Source organism: Stomoxys calcitrans, chromosome 2 (genome assembly GCF_963082655.1).
Source record: "Stomoxys calcitrans chromosome 2, idStoCalc2.1, whole genome shotgun sequence".
In the NCBI taxonomy this organism is placed as follows: Eukaryota; Metazoa; Arthropoda; class Insecta; order Diptera; family Muscidae; genus Stomoxys; species Stomoxys calcitrans.
This window is the reverse complement of record NC_081553.1, coordinates 107014057-107037145: the sequence shown is the minus strand read 5'-3', so window position 1 is coordinate 107037145 and position 23089 is coordinate 107014057. Positions and strand designations below refer to the sequence as shown.

Sequence of the window (23089 nt, the reverse complement as noted above, 5' to 3'; positions counted from 1 at the left end):
TAGCAGGAAGTTAAATTCTGTAACCGTCGGTGATGCCTATCCGCTGCCGCAGATTGACGGCATTTTAAGTAGATTACCCAAGGCTCGATTTATTACCAGTTTGGATCTGAAGGATGCCTTTTGGCAGATTCCTTTAGACCAGAAATCGCGAGAGAAGACTGCTTTCACTGTCCCCGGGAGGCCGTTGTACCACTTTAAGGTTATGCCCTTTGGGTTGTGTAACGCCCCCCAAACAATGTCCCGGTTAATGGACAAAGTAATACCTCCAGAATTAAGGGCAGAGGTATTTGTCTATCTCGACGATCTTCTCGTCATATCTGAATCTTTCGAAAGGCATCTGGAAGTTCTGAGGTGTGTGGCGAAAAGGATCCGTGAATCTGGACTGACTATTAACGTAGAGAAAAGCCATTTTTGTGTCCCAGAGGTTAAGTATTTAGGCCATGTGGTTGGGTATGGGGTCATTCAAACCGATCCGGAGAAAGTGTCCGCCATTACTGAATTTCCTGCCCCGAGATCGGTGAAGCAAGTTCGCAGGTTTTTAGGTATGACGGGATGGTATAGGAAGTTTATTAGGGACTATGCCTCTATTACTACCCCTATAACGGATTTGTTGAAAGGAAGGAGGAAATTTGTATGGACCGAAGAAGCCCAAAAAGCTTTTGAGGTTTTAAAGTCTCACCTGAGCTCAGCCCCTGTTTTGCACAGCCCGAATTTTTCGCAGCCGTTTTTCATACACTGTGATGCTAGCACAACAGGTATAGGAAGTGTATTGGTACAGAAGAATGCGGAGGGTGAAGAAGTTCCTATCGCCTTTATGTCGAAGAAACTCAACAAAGCCCAACGCAACTATTCAGTTACCGAACAGGAATGCTTAGCAGCAATGTTAAGTGTTAAAAAGTTTAGACCTTATGTCGAAGGACATGAGTTCACTATTATTACTGACCATGCGTCATTGAAGTGGCTGATGTCCCAGACAGATCTAAGCACAAGGCTGGCTCGGTGGGCTTTAAAACTGCAGGGATACAAATTCAACATTCAGCATAGGCGTGGTAGTCTTAACATAGTCCCGGATACACTTTCTAGAGCCAATACGGAAGACATGTCCGCTCTAGGTCTGAATAGTCTGTCTGAAATTGAAAATGACACTGGTTTTTTCGTGGATCTAAACTCCACATATTTTAAGTCTGTTGAATACCAACAACTTTTGGACAAGTTTGGGAGGAATTTGGAACAACTGCCCGACATTAAAATTGTAGACGGTTATTTATATAGACGGACAGAGCATGCCACTGGCGACCAGATTCACGATGACTTGGCCTGGAAACTTTGGGTACCGCGAGAGCTGATACCAGATGTATTAGGGAAGGCCCATGATCATCCACTATCATCACATTGTGGAATAAACAAAACTCTTGCCCGAATTCGTCAGTTTTTCTTTTGGCCCAATTTGGCTGTGGACGTGAAGAATTATGTAAACAACTGCGAGGTGTGCAAATCGATGAAGCACCCAAACACGGTACTGCGACCCCCAATGGGAAAGACCCCAGATACATGCAGATTCTTCCAAAAACTATACGTCGATTTTCTTGGTCCCTACCCCAGATCTAGATCTGGTAATATTGGTATTTTTATTGCTCTAGACCATTTCTCTAAATTTCCCTTTCTTCATCCTGTTAAAAAGTTTACTGCAGAGGTGGTTGTAAAATATCTCGAAGGCGATTTGTTTCACACGTTTGGCGTGCCAGAAACCATTGTCTCGGACAATGGCTCCCAATTTAAATCCTTGATTTTTAATCAATTGTTGAAACGGTATGGGGTACATCACGTTTATACGGCTATTCACTCCCCTCAATCAAACGCATCGGAGAGGGTGAATAGGTCCGTGATAGCGGCCATAAAATCTTATGTCAAGCCCGACCAGAAGAACTGGGACGAGTTGCTTAGTTCTATATGTTGCTCTTTACGATCTTCGAGGCATTCTGCAATAGGCACCTCCCCATATTATTTGGCTTTCGGGCAGAACATGGTTACGAATGGGGGAACGTATTCACTTCTTAGGCAGCTCGAGATGCTTGAGGACCGCTCTGTTAGATTTGACCGAAATGACTCTAGGGATATCATGGCTAGGAAGGCTTCAGAGAATATCCAGAAACAGTTCTGCAGGAACGAGAAGACCTATAACCTGCGCTCTAGGGAAGTTTCTTACCACGTAGGCCAAGAAGTTTACAGAAGGAATTTCAAGCAGAGTAGTTTCGAGCAAGGGTACAATGCCAAGCTGGCCCCAACATTCCTTAGGGCTAGAGTCAGGAGGAAATTAGGGAATTCATATTACGAATTGGAAGACCTAAGAGGCAATTTTCTCGGTACTTATCATGCCAAGGATATTCGACCATAGAGACCTTTGGTATTTGACGTAAATGCATGTTGGCAAGTGTGATCAGCTTCCGGCATGTGTTACCTCCCCGAAGTCTGATTTTGGCGGGGGGGAATGTAAGAAGTGCACTTGCCACTGGGATTCATTTTTGCATTATCTGATTTCTAACCATTTGGTTTTGATTAAATAGTCTTCAATACTGCATTGTATTGCCAGCGCCATCTGTATGTGGTTATGCAGGGAAAGTATCTTGTTATTTTTATTTAGTTTATTGTGGCTTCTCGCTTATTGCCTGTGGCTTTTAATGGATTTTCTAACCGTTTGGAAGTTTTGAGGTGAGACATGGCGATACCAAGGCTTCTTAGTCTAGAGTTTATGCTTACTCGGCCATTTTGTCGTTCATCCTACCCTAGGAAAGATTAAAGATTTGGCTTTGATTGCAAGTAGCATTTTTTTTTCTGCCACGAAAATTGATTTTTTTTTTACAATTTTTTTTTTGGTGAGTTTAAGTGCCAGGGATATCCCCTTCCACTGTTTTTTTTTTTTTGTTAAGAAAATTTAATTAACTTATTTAGAGACTGCCGAATACATAAATTTCGTGCTGTGGCAATTTCAAATCCACCTTCACCATCGGAAGAAATTGCAGATTTATTATCATCCATTTTTTTTTCTGAATTATCGAGCTTGGGTGCCACCGAATATAAACGGTGAGTTTTGGTTTTGTTATCTCTTATTTCATTGAAACAATATTAACAATCGCGTTGTTGTTTTTGGTTTCAATTAGGATTGGCACCCAGCACCCCAGCCACATTTTTTTTATCAAAGGGCGATCATAAAAATACTGGGGAGTTTGATTTGCTCTTTGGCTTGCCTTTGCTGTCCCCACTCCCATTGCAGTCGGTGTGCGGGCCGATCACCACACAGCATAAAAGGAATAAAAAAAAAACCTGTTGTCGTCTCCCATCATTTTGATATACGCATTCAGTTGATCGCACCCACGCAATGGGCATTTGCCATGTGCTTTTGATAACAAGAGTTTAATTACAAGAAAAGAAAGAACTATTATATTTGAACCGAGAGGAAGAAATGAAGACTGTGGCCATAGAAATTTAAAGTGAAATAAGCTGGTGCCCCAAAATCCAATTGTCTTGAAGGAAGTTTGCTTGGTGTATTAAACGGCCGATAATAGAAAAATTCCAACCGGCAAGTGTATTTTAAAGTTTCTAGGCAACTGTATCATTTGACGTGGCAGTGTCCAAAAGCATCTAAAATTTCTGGAGATTGAAATGGACGTGTCATAGTGTGTCAAAGTTTAAGCTAAGTTGAACATATAGTACTAAGTGTTTAAGTGATTAGTCTATAATTGAATCAAAAGCCTGAAATTTTCTTGCTTTCTGCGTTTCATTAAATAAATTGAACATTTTGATATTTACCATGTACAAAAAAAATTTAAAGATTCAAGTTAAAATTAGACTTTTGATTCAATCATGTTAATGTGCTTTACTTTTTATTTCTATTTTGTTTTGCCACATTTGGTTTCATTATCAACATGCCTAGAAGTGAGTCAATTTAAACAAGGGTTTCATATTATTTTTCTAGTGTGATTTTTTTTTAATTTTTTTTCTTCAATCCACCCTAATGTCGAACTCTGCTTCTAGTTACATGTTTATAATGAAAAAAGTATCTTTTGGAATTCAGCAGCTAACTCGTATTGTGTTGCAGAAACAAACGCAGCCGGAAGCCTAGCAACATTGTTGCCGCCGGATCACTTTTAACTTTTATCACTCTCTTGACTTCCAATGTTAGCATCAACAGCACTCATCGAAAGGCCTTTCGTCGTGGGAGCATGTTAATCAGCAACAACATATGTGAGTACTCTCTCAGTATCTAAATTTTAGCTTGGTATCGGCATCAGCGTTTTTTTTTTCAATTTGTTTCCATCTGTTTGTTACGCAAAGCAAATGAGTTTGAACTGCACATTAATGTGGGTCATTTAAATGTAATTTTTTTTTTGAAATATAATCTACGTTATGTACGTTTATTTATTAAGATCATTTAAAATATCTATAAATAGGATAAATAAGAATATGTTAGCCCATGTTAAGAATAAAAATAAAAATTTCTCCAATTCATAAAAATGATTCCGAAATACTTAGTTATTGATTTGTGGAATAAAACTCTAATGGATTCAGACTAAATTTTGCTTTTCCTGTTTGGTTTTAGGTTAGCTTGGTTAGTTAGGTCACTGGGAATATGGGTGTCATGCAGTCAAACGGTTTAAGCGGGTATCTACAACTCATGACCAGGTTGGGTGGGCAAGATAGACGTCAACATCTACTCGTCTATCGATATGAACTCCGTCATTAAACTTTTCGCCCCTTTTCTCACTTTTAACTATATCTGCTCCTATCGAAACTAGCACGTATAGAAATAAATAATTTAATGTGGCATGAAAGGCGTATTGAAGCATTGAACCTGCCCCTCCGACGAGCTGACAGGCCGGACAATATACGTGCGCTCGCTTCTGAAACCATAACACAATTTCGTCCAAACGTTATATGCTACACTTGTGACACGGTGCAGTGTCTGTAGTTTTTAGTATTTATGCAAACCACGAGCTGCATGACATCGACAGCATAGCTAAACGCAGCAAAATACAAAGGTTGCGTTGGCTAGGTCATTTTGTCAGAATAGATGAAGAAGCTCCAGCAAAAAAGTCAAAATTGTATCATTCGTTTCGGTTGCAGTTGCTGACTATCTTAAAGTTGTGGTTTCCAACTTTCTCCATTTTCTTTATCTGCTAGGTTATACAAGGCATTTTGGGAGTTGATACCATCCATTTCGTTTTATCTCCATTTACTGCAGACCATTTTCACTGATTCCCTTTCAATTCTTTCAAAGGCAGCAATTACTACTTCCTTTGACCGACCCTTGATATTGATGTCGTCGGCATAGGCAGGTAGCATGTGCTATCTTGTGAGAAGTGTGGCATGTCTGGATTTACCAGGTCTAAAGCTGCTTTGAAAGGGCCTAGTTATCTCATTAACTTTAGGTTTTAATCTTTCACACAGTATGATCGAGAATATCTTGTATGCGATGGGAAGGAGACTTATTCCTCTGTAGTTGGCACATTCCGTCTTATCTCCTTTCTTGTGTACGGGACATAGTATGCTGAGGTACCATTCATCGGGTATGCGTTCTTTTAGCCACATTGCGCAAACAAGCTGATGCATACAGCATATCAGCGTGTCGCCTTCGGTCTTAAATAGTTCAGCGGGTAACCCTCGGCTCCTGCTGCCTTGTTTTTCTTCAATCGGGTCACTGATACTCGGATCTAATGCTAGGTAGGAGGTAACCATTCTTTATCATCATCAGGGATTGGTTCAGGGGTATCCTCTTTGCCGCCAACGTCGGACACTAGCAGCTGGGTAAAATTCCTTCCATATCCTCAGCACACTATCTCTATCAGTTACCAGATTTCCTTCTTTGTCTCTGCAGGAGGATGGTTCACCAAAGCAGAATTTTCAGTCTTCATTCTGACTCCCGTACATCTCAATTCGCTCACACTCACGACTTTTCTAGTTCCTTTTTCTTTCTGCGAAATAGACGTTTCTCCTCTCTCCTCTTCTCTCGATACCTCTCTTTCATCTGGCGTTGCTACTGATTGCAAGGTTCCTCTGTATGCTGCATTCTTAACTTCAGTAGCATCTCGACACTCTTGTTCGTATCATGGGCTTCTGCGGGGAGGCTTCCAGTACCCAAATACAGATTTCGTGGCATTTTCCTTGGAATGGGCAATGGATTGCCCTGCGCCGTTATATCATCGGGACAAAGAGTGCTTTCATCAAGCAGTTGCCTAAGTCGAGTATGCCATTGCCATCTGTTGTGTTTGCAGCTTCTCAAAGCTGATTTTTTTGAGGTTAGGATTTTCATGCATTAGTATTTGACAGATCACGTGGGATTTCAGACATGGTGTCAAAGAGAAAGATGCTCAGTATGCTTTGACATTTCATCATGAATAGACTTACTAACGAGCAACGCTTGCAAATCATTGAATTTTATTACCAAAATCAGTGTTCGGTTCGAAATGTGTTCAAATTTTGACAAATTTTGTTCAGCGATGAGGCTCATTTCTGGTTGAATGGCTACGTAAATAAGCAAAATTGCCGCATTTGGAGTGAAGAGCAACCAGAAGTCGTTCAAGAACTGCCCATGCATCCCGAAAAATGCACTGTTTGGTGTGGTTTGTACGCTGGTGGAATCATTGGACCGTATTTTTTCAAAGATGCTGTTGGACGCAACGTTACGGTGAATGAACACATTTCGAACCGAACACTGATTTTGGTAATAAAATTCAATGATTTGCAAGCGTTGCTCGTTAGTAAGTCTATTCATGATGAAATGTCAAAGCATACTGAGCATCTTTCTCTTTGACACCATGTCTGAAATCCCACGTGATCTGTCAAATACTAATGCATGAAAATCCTAACCTCAAAAAAATCACCCTTTAGCTGCCATATATACCGATTTCCCGATATTGTGTAATAAACCTATAAAAGGAGCATTTAAAATTTTATCAAACTCGGACCAAAAATGCTCCTTTTATGGGCTCATTACTTAATATCGGGAGATCGGTCTATATGGCAGCTATATCCAAATATGGTCCGATCTGGACGATGTTCGACACAAAGGTGTAGAGGTCTATCAAATCGCACTGTTTCAAATATCATCAAAATCGGATGAAAAATGCTTTTTTATGGGCTCAATACTCTATATCGGGGATCGGTCTATATGGCAGCTATATCCAAGTACCAAATGACCAATGTATTGCCCCAAGGCCTTAAGTCTGGAAATCGGTCTAGATAGCAGCTATATATGACTAAAATTCGAATTTATGAGATCATAAGGAAAATGTTTTTATACCCAATATATCTGCAAAATTATAAATACCCAGCTTTTGGGTATAAATGGGTAAATACCAGGGTATTTAGCCAATTCACCAGGTAAATACCTTTTGGGTACTTACCCATCGCCCATCACAAGGCATGTGCTTTCGCGGCGAAAAGATACCGGCGCGTAGATGGGGACAAAATACCAGACATGAATCGACATAGGAGCGTGGTATGGATAACCTTTAGGGATTTTCTTAGTAGCACATAATGCCTAGCTTCGATTCTTCTCTACTAGGTTACTTACAAGAGCGTACAACAAGACGATTACTGGCTAAGACATATGTCCAAAATTAAATTTTAAAATAGCTAATTTCAAAGAAAAATGGAAAGTTTTTTTTTTAATTGACGCGTTGCTGATGTTTTGGATATTGTGAGGAAGAGTATTCCAAAGACGTATGGTACTCGTATAAAATTGCCATTCAGATACTAAGCTCAAGTTTCCTACCCCTTCTAGATCGGGCAAATATTAATTGGTCATAGAGGTATTTAGGTGTTTGCTTCCAAATGATATTATGTAAGAATAGTAGAGAGCTAGTTCTAAGTAGATTGTCGATGTTACAACCATAAAAGGAAGTAGCCAAATGAGAAACATGTTGAGTCGTTCTTATACCACAGACATACCTAGTAATGCTGTTGAATACTACATTTAATTTTCGTTGGCTTAGTGAATCGCAGTTTGAAAAATTTCATTTGCCATAGATCAGACTAGGAATTACATATATCTTTGCTAACGGAATTCGTATTTCGATTAGTGTATAAGAGTGTGTTATCCACAGTGCACGCAGCTTTGCATATGTCTGCCCGGCAATAGCATTTATATGATTTGACCAAGTTAAAGAACTGTTAAAAATCACACCTAAATACTTAGCACTACACACAATATCAATGTTCTGTTGATTTATAGTGATATACAGGTCTCGCAAACTGAATCTTTTATTTTTATACCTTCCACAATATAATGGGGGTATACTAATTTCGTCGTTCTGTTTGTAAGACCTCGAAATATGCGTCTGAGACCCCATAAAGTATATATATTCTTGATCGTCACGATATCTTATGGCGATCTAGCCATGTCCGTCCATCCGTCTGTCTGTCGAAAGCACGCTAACTTCCGAAGGAGTAAAGCTAGCCGTTTGAAATTTTGCACAAATACTTCTTATTAGTGTAGGTCGGTTGGGATTGTAAATGGTCAATGTTTTGATATAGCTGCCATATAAACCGATCCTGGGTCTTGACTATTGAGCTTTGTGGAACTCCCTTAGGCACTAGAATTGGCTCTGATATTGAATCACCTACCTACACTGACTGTTGCCGATTACTAAGATATGATTGAACCAATTTGATAGAAGTATCGCTAAAATTGAAAAATCTTCTGAGCTTTAAATTATGATGATCAACCGAGTCGAAAGCCTTTGAATGATCTAGTAGGACGAGCAAAGTGACATTGGCATCATCAATTTTGCTTCTAAAAGATTCCGAAACTTCAACTAATGCACTAACGCAACCTTGATGGGCACGAAACCCGGATTGTCTATGGGACAACAAAGGTTCATGATGGATATAGTCGGACATTTGTTTATGCAAAATCTTCTCTAAAGCTTTTGGAGAGTTAACATAATATAGAAATCGGACGAAAATCATTATTCGATTTAGGGATTGGGATTATGTTATGGGATATGCACTGGTGATTCAAATTAAAGAGATGAGTAAAAAAAGGAAGAAGATAAGGAACTAACATTCTGATGAATCTTGGGTCAATGTTATCAAGACCAATAGCATTTGACTTGACTGATCTAAGACAATGTTAAACTTCGCCGTGTGATATACATCTAAACTAAAGCCGACAATCAATATTTGTGCTTTCCGAAAGCCTATTAGTGTCTTGGTAAAAATTCGAGTCTTCATCTAAGGTCGGAATATTCACAAAAGTTTCATTCAATTCATTTATATCACCATGGTAATTAGAAATTGCCTTGGATTTTCCAATCCCGATATCATTTATAACCCTCCACTTACATTTAGTGTCTAACGCCGAATAATATTTGGAGGAATAATATCGTAATTTTGCATCGCCATCATTTTGAGTACATTAACTTTATTTCTTGCCGTGCGGAATTCTTCATAAAGTTCTGGCATTTTACAAAGTTTCCACCTGGAGTAGGCTAGATCCCTGTAACGAATAAAATTCCTAATTGTGGAATTGAATCCAGGTTTATTATCCGATTTCAGATCGGACTACATTTGGATATAGCTGTCGTATAGATCGATCTCCCAATTCAAGGTTTGGGATCCATTTCAATCAATCAATATCTGCACCCCCTGATATTAGTAGGTATTTTGTTTGCATTATTTGAAATTGTACAATAATTATCAATTTTTATACCCTCCACCATAGGATGGGGGGTATACTAATTTCATCATTCTGTTTGTAAGTACTCGAAATATTCGTCTGAGACCCAATAAAGTATATATATTCTTGATCGTCGCGACATTTTATGTCGATCTAGTCATGTCCGTCCGTCTGTCTGTCGACAGCACGCTAACTTCCGAAGGAGTAAAGCACAAATACTTCTTATTAGTGTAGGTCGGTTGGTATTGTAAATGGGCCATATCGGTCCATGTTTTGATATAGCTGCCATATAAACCGATCTTGGGTCTTAACTTCTTGAGCCTTTAGAGAGCGCAATTCTTATCCGATTGGAATAAAATTTGGCACGACGTGTTTTGTTATGATATCCAACAATTGTGCCAAGTATGATTCAAATTGGTCCATAACCTGATACAGCTGCCATATAAACCGATCTTGGGTCTCGACTTCTTGAGCATCTAGAGAGCGCAATTCTTATCCGATTGGAATGAAATTTGGCACGACGCGTTTTGTTCTGATACCCAACAATTGTGCCAAGTGTGGTTCAAATTGGTCCATAACCTGATATAGCTGCCATATAAAACTGATCTTGGGTCTTGACTTCTTGAGCCTCTAGAGTCCGCAATTCTTATCCGATTGAATTGAAATTTTGCACGACGTATTTTGTTATGATATCCAACAACTGTGCCAAGTATGGTTAAAATTGGTTAATAACCTGATATAGCTGTCATATAAACAGATCTGGGGACTTGACTTCTTGAGATTCTAGAGGGCGCAATTCCTATCCGATTTGGCTGAAATTTTGCATGACGTATTTTATTCTTACTTTCAACAACTGTGTCAAATAAGGTTCAAATCGGTTCATAACCTGATATAGCTGCCATATAAACCGATCTGGTATTTTGACTTCTTGAGCCTCTAGAGGTCGCAATTGTTATCCGATTTGCCTGAAATTTTGTACGACGGATTCTCTCATGACCATCAACATACGTGTTTGTTATGGTCTGAATCGCTCTATAGCCCGATACAGCTCCCATGTAAATAGATCTTTCTATTTTACTTCATGAGCCTCCAAAGTGCGCAATTCTTATTCGAATTGGCTGACATTTTACACAGGTCTACAACATATAATTTAATTGTGGTCCAAACTGGACCATATCTTGATATCGCTCTAATAGCAGAGCAAATCTTTTCTTATATCCTTTTTTGCCTAAGAAGAGATGGCGGGAAAAGAACTCGACAAATGCGATTCATGGTGGAGGGTATATAAGATTGGGCCCGGCCGAAATTAGCACGCTTTTAATTATTGCGGTATTTTTTTCACGATTTTTCGAACAGATTCTAGCTCGAAATCATAAAACACGTTTACATTGAAATTTTAATGATTTAGAATTAAATAAATTAAAAAACAAATCCCGTGCGTTTACACTGCCTTTTTGGGGATTTAAGTGACATACACCACCGTACATTCGTATGCATGAATTTGCATATCAAACACATCCATATACAATTATTGGAAACAGTTGCATATTTTGGTACTTTTATTGATTATTAAGCCATGAAATCGGTTTTATTTAGGATTTAAAAAAAAAAGTAAGAACGTGCTAAGTTCGGCCAGGCTGAATGTTATATACCCTCCAGCATTGATGACATTTGTCGAGTTCTATGCGCGGTATCTCTTTTTATACAAACAAAAAATATTGAATAAGAACTGTTATGCTATTGGAGCTTTATCAAGTTATAGTCCGATTCGGACCATAAATGAATGCTGAACATTGTATAAGTCATTGTGTAATATTTCAGTTCATTCGGATAAGAATTCGCGTTGTAGGGGCTCAAGAAGCAAAATCGGGAGATATGTTTATATGGGAGCGGTATCAAGCTATTGATCGATTCAGACCATTTTAGACACGTATATTAAGGTCATGAGAGAACCCGCTGTACAAAATTTCAGCCAAATCGGATGAGGATTACGCGCTCTATTAGCTCAAGAAGTTAAGATACAAGATCAGTTTATATGACAGCTTTATCAGATTATAGACCGATTTAAATCATACTAAGCGCAGTTGTTGGAAGTGATTCCAAAACACTACGTGCAAAATTTCAATAAAATCGGTTGAGAATTGCGACCTCTATTGGGTCAAGAAGTCAAGACCCAAGATCGGTTTATGTGGCAGCTATATCAAACCATGGACCGATTAAAACCATACTTAGCGTAGTTGTTGGAAGTGTTACCAAAATACTACGTTCAAGATTTAAGTTAAATGGGACGAGAATTGCGGCCTCTACAGGCGCAAGAAGTCAAGACCCAAGATCGGTTTATATGGCAGCTGTATCAAAACATGGACCGATTTCAAGAAGTCAAGACCCAAGATCGGTTTATATGGCAGCTATATTAAACCATGGACCGATTAAAATCATACTTAGCGTAGTTGTTGGAAGTGCTACCAAAACACTACGTTCAAGATTTAAGTTAAATGGGACGAGAATTGCGGCCTCTAGAGGCTCAAGAAGTCAAGACCCAAGATCGATTTATATGGCAGCTTTATCTAAACATGGACCGATTTAGCCCATTTACAATACCAACCGACCTACACTAATAAAAAGTATTTGTGCAAAATTTCAAGCGGCTAGCTTTATTCCTTCGAAAATTAGCGTGCTTTCGACAGACAGACGGACGGACAGACGACGGACATGGCTAGATCGACTTTAAATGACATGACGATCAAGAATATATATACTTTATGGTCTCTTAGACGCATATTTCGAGGTGTTTCAAACAGAATGACGAAATTAGTATACCCCCATCCTATGGTGGAGGGTATAAAAATCATGCAAAAATGGGATTTTGTTTTATATGGTAAAACCTGCAAAAAACAGGGGATTGCACTTAAATCTCGATAAGGCCATAAATCTGGATTGAGTGGCCAATGTAAACGTAGCTATATCCAATGCTTTCTATTCAAATAATAGCACAGCAAAGAACTTAAAAAAGTTAAGCATGCGTGTGCTGTTTTTTTAAAACATTTTGACTGGCATGGTGGATCGCGATTTCTGATACGCCATGTATCACCATCAACAGCGTTATGAAATTAATAAAGGTATCTTATGTAGCCAACGACTGTTAAGTACGATGTAGAGCACGCTTTTATTTTGAAACCGGACTCAATAAGTCCTCTAACTCTCCTTTGCAGAATACGGGGAGCCGTACCTTCCCAACAACACCTCTTAAAGATGGCAGATGTGAGACCATAGCAATATGGAGCTCAAGTGAAAGGTCTCAGGCAGTTAAGCACGAATCTGATATCAATAGTCGGCAAAATGTGTCTATGGGGTCATCCCACCCCCTTAACACCACCTAAATAAGACGTATTTGTTAACCATTGCAATATGAGGCTTCAATAAGAGATATTTTAGAGTAGAACACGAATCTGATATACATTTTCAGGGCCACGTCACAAAACACCCTCCAAACCGGTCATGTTTGCCGACTAGGTAAATATTGGGTTCACCGGTTTTTATACCCACCACCATAGAATAAGGATATACTAAACTAGCCATTCCGTTTGTAAGACGTCGAAATATTGATCTAGGACCCCATAAAGTATATATATTCTTGATCGTCTCGACATTCTGAGACGAACTAAACATGTCCGTCCGTGCGTTTGTCGAAATCACGATAGCGATTGAACGCGTTAAGATAGCCGCTGGAAATTTTAAACAGATACTTAATATTGATGTAGGTCGTTGGGGACAGCAAATGGAACATATCGGTTCAGATTTGGTTATATCTCCCATATAAACCGATCTCCCGATTTGAATTCTTGAGCTCCTGGAAGCCTTAATTTTTGTCCGATTTGTCTGGAATTTTGTATGCGGTGTACGGTTCAAATCGGTCAAGAACCTTATATAGGTTGTATATGAACGAATATCGCGATTTGACCTCTTGAGACCCTGGAAGCCGCAGTTTTCTTCCGATTTGGTTGAAATTTTACACATAGTGTTCAGCTATGGCTCCCAATAACTGTGGCAAGTACAGTCCAAATCCTTCAAGAACATGATAAAGCTCCTATATAAAGTGATCTCCCGATTTGACTTCTTGAGCCCTTACAAGCCGCAATTTTTATGCGATTTGGCTGAAATTTTATGCTATGAATCTCAACAACTGTGGCATATACGCTCCAAATCGGTCTATAATCAGCTATAGCTCCCATATTTTAGCAGAATCCATGGTGGTGAGTTCCCAAGATTCGGCCCGGCCGAACTTAGCACGCTTTTACTTATTGCGCACTCAAACTGTGTTAAAACATTTTATTTATTTTTTTAACAAATATTTTATAATGAAATATTTTATGTACAAAGCCCAACAACACTTCTGGCGTGATGAAAAAAATACAAATGTGGTGCCGTCAAATATTAATAGACTCTTTTGTCTGGCATTGAATTTATACCAAATGGTATTAAAAATATTTGACAATAGCGTGAACCAAATAATACCAGCCGGTATTAGCAAAGTACCGTATTTTTTCTATCAATGTATTGGGGAGTAGAGCACGAAGTTGATACCCACTTTCGAGATCAATTTTCCGGGGACCTACCCCTTTCTATAAACACCCCACAAACACCAATTATTTACTGACCATCGCAATATGGGGCTCAAATAATGGTATTTGGTAGTTGATATCGAATCTGAAATCAAAATGTGACCCGTCACCAAAACACCCTCCACAGAGTTCAAATTTAGCGACCATGGCAATATGTGACTTAAATGAAAGCTATTTGAAATTAGACAAAGAATTTGATAACCAATTTTGGGGCCAAGTGTTTGGGGGACGCCTCATCCCATAAACTCCCCTTAAACTAATGGCAATATGGGGTTTGAATAAATGGTATTTGAGAGAAGAGCACTATGCTGATATTTTTGTCAGGATCAAGTATATGGGGGACTATCTCACCCCCGAAAAAAAAACCCCTAAATGGGACATCATGAGAATATCCGGCTCAAATGAAGTCTTTTAAGAATGGAGTTCATCCAACATCCAAACTTAAATGACCATTAACCATCCGAGCGAATTCGTAGGCCAATAATGATCATATGGGATTCAGATAAAGGCATTTATATTGTTAATACTGTTAGGCCACCACCGAAGGATGGGGATGTATTCAGTTTGTCATTCCGTTTGCAACATATTGACAGCGTAAAAATCAAAGACGATCTAGCCATGTCCCTCCATCTATCCGTTTGTCTGTTGAAATCACGATACAGTCTTTTCAAATAGACATATTGAGCTGAAACTTTGCAAAGATTCGTTTGTTTTGTGTATAAGCACAAAACTGGGCTGTATCGGACTATATCTTGATCTAGCCCTCATATATGCCGATCCGCCGATTTAGGGTCTTAGGCCCATAAAAGCCACAATTATTTTCCGAATTTTCTGAAATTTGGGACAGTGAGTTGTGTTAGGCCCTTCTTTATCCTTCTTCAATTTGGCCCGGATCGGTCCAGATTTGGATATTGCTGCCATATAGACCGATCCGCCGATCTAGGGTCTAAGGCTCATAAAAGCCACATTTATTAACCGATTTCGCTGAAATTTGGGACAGTGAGTTGTGTTAGGCCCTTCGTCAATTTGGTCCCGATTGTCTCAGATTTGGATATAGCTGCAGATTTGGATAGACCGATCTCACGATTTAAGGTTTTGGGCCTATAAAATATTCACTAAAATTTTCAATAAAAAAGCGTATTGATTCACTTTAACGTTTTTTTTTAATCATTTGCGAGTACCCTTAATCAATAAATAACAATAACAAAACAAATTCAACTCATAACAGTTTGTAACATTATCGTAGTTTAGTGACGAAGACGTCGGAGAACTGAAGCTGGAAGGTAAGTTGAGCCAAGGTTTCCACCAGCAGCACCAGCGCTACCATGTGAACCGGCAACCAAGGCGCCACCAAATGAACCAGCACCCACGGCACCACCAAAGGAGCCTGCACCACCAACACCACCATAAGAAGCACCACCACCAACACCGCCATAAGAAGCACCACCACCAAATCCACCAAAAGATCCCGACGCTCCCCCACCAATTCCAGCACCTTGGCGAACAGAAGCACCTCCAATTGGGGAAGTCGAAGCAAAGTTGAGCGCAGGTGCCACACCGCCATCAATATTTTGAGAATTTCCACCCAAAGCATCATACTCGGCTTGAATGGTACGTTGGGCGCTGACAGCATCTTCCTGGGTACGGTATTTGACAAAGTGTACCTCAGGCTTGTTGTTGGCATTTCTGGATTCAATATTCAATTTGTTGGCCAATTCGGCGATATCAGTTTGCTTGTTGAGCACATAGATGGCAGTCTTTTGGTTGGCACTGGATTTAGCCAAAGAGAGGGCAGCATCTTCCAAAGCACGATTTTCGGGTCCCTTAATGAAGACAACACGGAGTCCTTGCTTTACGGAATTGGCGATTTGTTCAGAGGCCGAGGGGTCAGTGAAATCTTGTTCGTCAGCGCTAAAAGTGTAGAATTCCTTTTCGAAACCACCGCTCGATACAGGCGCCTCATTGGAAGCAGCATCAAAAGTGCCTTGGGAAGCTGCAAAATCTGCTCCAGAACGTGTGGCGGCGATTGGTATATCAGCAGAACCATCATCAAATCCACTACCAGAGCTTGAGACCGCAATGCCGGCATCATCTGAGCCAGAGACACCAACGGACGATGCTCCAGAACCGCCTACATCGAATGAGCCATCGGAGCTACCAACATCAAAAGCAGCCTGTACACTGCTGCCAGCTGCTCCCACAGCCGATGAGCTCTCTCCAGGAGGTATATACGAACGATCCACGGGATGATAGTCTTGTCCCAAGTGATCCGCACAGGCCACTGCCACCAGGCAAAGTACAATGAAGTTGCGCATTTTACTAAGAGTTTTGCGATTACTGTTCGAGGTTCAACAACAAAAGAATGGTTCTTAAGCGCCACCGATTTCTTTTTTATATTCATTTTTAAGAAAATCACCTGGTGTTAAAATTGAAATATTATGTCGTTGACTAATGAGGCTAATGAAATATTCATTATTCGCCTCCCTTCGCTTTAGGTATCTTTGGCGAATCTTTATGTTTTTTTTTTTTTTTTTAAGTTTCAAATAAAAAGTGATAGTTGTGTCATTGTGTTTTATTTCCACAATTTTTTTGATTAATGATATTTATCGATTCGACTAACTCGGAAGGTATAGAAAACATCAAATACATAGGTGGATTGCCTGTTTTGATATTCAGCCGAAAAGAAATGAAAGCCCATACGTCATTTACACTCAACTAAAATAGACATGCGGCGAATAACTGGCCAGAAAGAGGTCAAAAGTCGTTGAATCGTACAGCGTGATGGAGTAGGCGGTTTTTCAACTCTGTCTTTCTTTGTTTTCAAATTGAGACATTTGAAATCTAAAAATTTTATATAAATAAGTGCGGCTGTCAGGGTTTGACTTTCTTATTAAAAAGGCAATGGCAAAGTCAAGTTCGTTTAAGAAATAATCGTGAAGATAGAGAAATATAATACTAGCGGCTCAGTTCACACGAGTATGTCTCTGCAAGCAAGCGACTTAAAACATTTTAGACATCCCATGGATAACTTTTGGTGGTTTTTCAAAAAAAGCAGACATCACATGTATATTTCAAAACTGGAAACAAATTTTAGTTGCACTAAGATACTGTTGCAAATACTGTCATCGTTTTGTGGTTGAAACACCAAAATGGTTTAATCTGTGCCGTGTTTGAAAAGTTTAAGGAAACGTATATAAACGCATTGATTTGCTGCAAACCTTTGTCCACTACTAAAATATCCTGATCTCCGTCCGTCTGTCCGTCTGCTTTTATCGGAAAAAAATACTTGTTAGTCACGTATATACATGAGAAATATCGAAAAGTTGGGCGGTGCCGACTTTATTATACCCTACACCTACCCTATAAACAGAAAAGGGGAGGCTACATCTAATTCTAACAACAAATTTGATATATCCAGATAGATTATTAAAATTCCTGTATCAAATATCGAACAAAGCAAATATGTTCAAAACATAATAAGTACGGTTAACAAATGACAACAAATTATCCAAAATCTGACGAACAAATACATGGGAGCTATATCTAAATCTGAATCGATTTCAACCAAACTTTATGGATATTGTGGAATTCGCCGAGGAAGGCGTTGTACAAAATTTTGGGAAGATTGGTCAATAAATGCGCTTGCAGTAGGTCTAGGAGTGCAAATCGGGCGATACATATCTGAACAGGTTTCCATGAAATTCACTAGTAATAACGAGAGTCATAAGAAAATCCTTCCTACCAAATTTCGAGAGAATCGGTTTACAAATGACCATTTTATTGCTGTATTACTTCAAATCGGACGAAAATATATATGGGAGCTATATCCAACTCTGAACCGATTTTTATCAAATTCACCAATAATATTGAGAGTCAGAAGAAAATCCTTACCCAACAAATTTCAAGAGAATCGGTCAACAAACGACCATTTAACTGCCGTATTACTGGAAATCGGACGAACATATATATGGGAGCTATATCCAAATCTGAACCGATTTCGATGAAGTTCACCAGTAATAACGAGAGTCATAAGGAAATCCTTCCTGCCAAATTTCGAGAGAATCAGTTAATAAATGACTATTTTATTGCATTATTACTGCAAATCGGACGAACATATATATGGGAGCTATATTCAAATCTGAACAGATTGCTTTAAAATTCATCAGTAATATTGAGAGGCAGAAGAAAATCCTTACCCAACAAATTTCAAGAGAATCGGTCAACAAATGACCATTTAACTGCCGTATTACTGGAAATCGGACGAACATATATATGGGAGCTATATCCAAATCTGAACCGATTTCTATGAAATTTACCAGTGATGTCCAGAGTCATAAGAAAATCCTTCCTGCCAAATTTCGAGAGAATCGGTTAATAAATGACTATTTTATTGCAGTATTACTGAAAATCGGACGAACATATATATGGAAGCTATTGTATATCCAAATCTGAACAGATTTTTTCCAATTTCAATAGGCTTCGTCTCTACGCTGAAATACTTGCCCATACCAAATTTGAAGACGATCAGATGAAAATTGCGACCTGTAGTTTGTACACAAATTTACATGGACAGACGGAGAGGCAGACAGACGGACATAGCTAAATCGAATCAGGAAGTGATTCTGAGTCGATCGGTATACCTATCAATGGATCTATCTCTCTTCCTTTTGGGTGTTACAAACTAATTCACTAAGTTACAATACCCTGTACCACAGTAATGGTGTAGGGTATAACAAGTAAAAAGGCGTTACGCTATATAAGCTATATCCAAATCTGGATCGATTTGGTCCAAGTTGCAGAAAAATATCCAAGAGCCTAACACAACTAACTGTCCCGAATTTCGGCAACATCGGCTAATAAATGCGCCTTTTATGGGCCCAAAACCTAGAAGCAAGAGATCGGTCGATATGACAGCTATATTCCAATCTGGACCGATCTGGGCCAAATTGAAGAAGGATGTCGAGTCGCCCAACACAATTCACTGTCCCAAAATTCGGCAAAATCAGATGATAAATGTGGCTTTTATGGGCCTAAAACCCTAAATTGGATCGGTCTATATGGTAGCTATATACAAATCTAGCCCGATCTGGGCAAAATTGACGAAGAATTTCGAAGGGCCTTACACAACTCACTGTCCCAAATTTCAGCAAAATCGGATAATAAATGTGGTTTTTATGGGCTTTAGACCCTAAATCGGCCTATGGGTTTATATGGGGGCTATATCAATATATGGTACGATATAGCCCATCTTCGAACTTAACCTGCTTATGGAGAAAACAAGAATCTGCGCAAAGTTTCAGCTCAATATCTCTATTTTTAAAGACTGGATAATAAATGTGCTTTTATAGGCCTAAGACCCTGAATTGGATCGGCAGCTATATCCAAATCTGGACCGATCTGGGCTAAATTGACGAAGAATGTCGAAGGGCCTAACACAAGTCACTGTCCCAAATTTCAGCAAAATCGGATAATAAATGTGGCTTTTATGGGCCTAAGACCCTAAATCGGCCGATCAGTTTATATGGGGGCTATATCAAGATAAGGGACAATATATAGCCCATCTTCGAACTTATCTTGCTTATAAACAAAACAAGAATCTGTCCAAAGTTTCAGCTCAATATCTCTATTTTTAAAGATTGGATAATAAATGTGGCTTTTTTGGGCCTAAGATCCTAAATGGGATCGGTCTATATGGCAGTTTTATCCAAATCTGGACCGATCTGGGCCATATTATAGAAGTATGTCGAGGGCCTTAACTTAACTCACTGTGCCAAATTTTGACGACATCGGACAATAAATGCGCCTTTTATAGCCCCAAAACCTTAAATCGAGAGATCGGTCTATATGGCAGCTATATCCAAATCTGAACCGATCTGTGCCAAATTAAAGGGGGATGTCGAGGGGTCTAACACAACTCACTGTCTTAAATTTCAGCGAAATCGGATGATAAATGTGGCTTTTATGGGCCTAAGACCCTAAATCGGCGGATCGGTCAATATGGGGGCTTTATCAAGATATAGTCCGATATAGCCCATGTTTGAACTTAACCTGCTTATGGACAAAAAAAGAGTCTGTGCAAAATTTCAGCTCAATATCTCTATTTTTAAAGACTGTAGCGTGATTTCAACAGGCAGACGGACGGACATGGCTAGATCGTCTTAGATTTTTACGCTGATCAAGAATATATATACTTTGTAGAGTCGGAAATTAATATTATGATGTGTTGCAAACGGAATGACTAAATTAATATACCCCCTATCCTACGGTGGCGGGTATAAAAAAGTACAATACATATGAGAATACATGCCGATTAGAGCGCACTCTATTCGTATTCGACGTACATAAGACAAGTATTATGCAAAGCAGAAAGTCGTAGCTCATATGACATGTCTTATCGTCTAATGGCAGCTTTATAATCGCTTCTAGCATGGAATTAGACATGTCCATCTGTATGTACATCAGAGCGATTGTTTGTATTAGAGAAATCAAAGTACAGGAAGATTAGTCTACGATATTACATCATACCATCGGTGTTGCTCTTTTTGGTATAGGTAATGGCTTAAGTAACGGGCTACCTTCAGGCTCACTTAGTTGCATTCGTCGATTGTGATAGCACATAAACAGAAGAAGGAAGATGCCTTCTTATTCCTACCCTTGAACCAATCAGATCGCATGAAAAAGCCCAACATCTTGCGAAAGCCCAACATCTTGCGAATCAGACGAGTAATTGTTGTTCTTGTAACCACATTTTCATGGCATGTTTCATGTAGAGATGGCAATCCTCCTCAATCTCCTGTAGTTCGTTCCGGTCCAAAGCACCGATCGCCGAGGAAACAGTGTGGCCATTGGTTATTTAAAGACGCCAATAATTCGCCAGTATTTGTGCAAGAGTCGGTGCCACCCGACCTCTAATTGAGACTCTCCCTCCCCCGGATGGAGCATTTCACTATCCGCAACCTGTGGATGCGCCCGGTAGCTCGCAGCTATGCTCTCGCGACAGCAATGAACACCACACAGATCGGACTTCAATGTTACAGCTTGTGTGGTGCTCACATCTATCCCGTGCCGGGCTTTTAAAGAAGTGATTACCTAAAGCGGAACTCCTTCTGACTGCCAGTGCAGGTCACACTCACACACAGTAGATGTTCGGAAATCTCCTCTTACTCTTTTTCCTCGACGTTTTCACAGCTTCTGCAAAAGTGGTTACTTGCAACCTTAAGTCTGCCAGCATGTTTTCCGATTCCGGCAGTGACCTGTAATGTGTTTGTCATTACAGTCATGACAGAGAGGTATATTCTAGTCAGCGAAAACCAGACTTTAACCTCTTCAAGTCTAAATTGAGCCACATACGTGATGTAATTGTTACCTTACTGTCTGAGAAGATATATATGGCAATCGTTGTTATGACACTATATCTTGGTCATAACACCAAAGATCTTCGGGGGACCGCCCCACCCAAAACTCCACCAAACATATATATAGAATATCACGACAAAATGGGACTCAAATGAAAGGTATTTAGGATAAGAAAACGTATCTGATATCCAATTGTCGGACCAAGTGTCTGGGGGGACCACCCCAACCCCCAAAATACCCCTAAATCGGACATATTTACAGAAATTGGCAATATGGGAATCAAATGAAAGGTATTTGCAAGTAGAATACGAATCTTATATCCAAATGTGGGACTACGTTTCTGTGGGTCCACTCCTTCCCCAAAACACCCCCCAAATAGGACTTATTTACTGACCATGGGAATATGGGGCCTAAACAAGAGGTATTTGAGTGTAGAATTAGAATCTGATATCCAAATATGGGACCAAGTGTTTGGGGGCCGCCTCTCCCCAAAAACATCCCCCAAAGGGGACAAATTTACGACCATAGCAATATGGAGCTCAAATGCAAGGCCTTTGGAAGTAAAGCACAAAGCTGATATCAATGTTCGGGAAACCCCATAACACCACCCAAATAAGAAGTATTGGCTGACCATTTCATAAAGCTCAAATAAGAGGTTTTTCGAGTAGAATACGAATCTGATATATATTTTCAAAGCCAAGTCAATGAGTGGCCGCCCCAGCCTCCAAAACACTCCCTAAACCGGTCATGTTTGACGACTATGGAAATATGTGCCTCAAATTATAGGTATTTGGGAGTAGATAACGTATCTGATATCAACATTAGGGAACAAATGTCTAGGGGTCGTCCCACCGCCATAATAACCCCCAAATAATACGTATTTGCTCACCAAGACAATTTGGGTCTTAAAGAGAGTTTTATAGTTTTGAGGGCCAATACCGGACATAGTTGCTGACTTTTGCAATAAGGAGTTTAAATGAGATTAGAAAACGAATTTGATATCCAATTTTGATGCCAATGGCAATATGGGGTTCAAATAAATAATATATAGATATATGACAATATACCATTTGGTTAGTGATTGGGGGACCACCCAAGTCCCCAACACACCCCTACATCGGGCATATTTACCGACCATGTCAATGTGGAGCTTAAATGAAAAGTATTGGGGGGTAGAGCAAGAATTGATACCGACTTTCGGGACCAATTTTCTGGGGGTCTACCCCTGTCCCAATATACTCCACAAACAGCAATTGTTTACTGATCATCGCAATATGGGGCTCAAATAAAGGTTTTTTGGAGTGGAACACGAATTTGATATCCAAATGTAGGACCAAGTATTTAGGGCATCACCCCTTCCCCAAAACACCCCCAAGTGGTAAACATTTTTCGAAAATGCCAATATGTGGCTCAAATGTAATGTATTTGAGATTTG

At 39.6% G+C, this 23089-nt stretch overlaps 1 protein-coding gene across 1 annotated transcript; it reads right to left on the bottom strand.

Moving 5' to 3' along the window:
* Positions 1-15545: 15545 nt before the first annotated feature.
* On the bottom strand, positions 15546-16613 carry LOC106081801 (glycine, alanine and asparagine-rich protein-like). Its single transcript, XM_013244013.2, has one exon. It carries the CDS (start codon positions 16611-16613, stop codon positions 15546-15548), a length of 1068 nt encoding a protein of 355 aa, XP_013099467.2.
* Between the last annotated feature and the right edge of the window lie 6476 nt (positions 16614-23089).

Coding starts and splice junctions, on each gene's coding strand:
- LOC106081801 (XM_013244013.2), bottom strand. CDS start 16,613: ATGCGCAACTTCATTGTACTTTGCCTGGTGGCAGTGGCCTGTGCGGAT.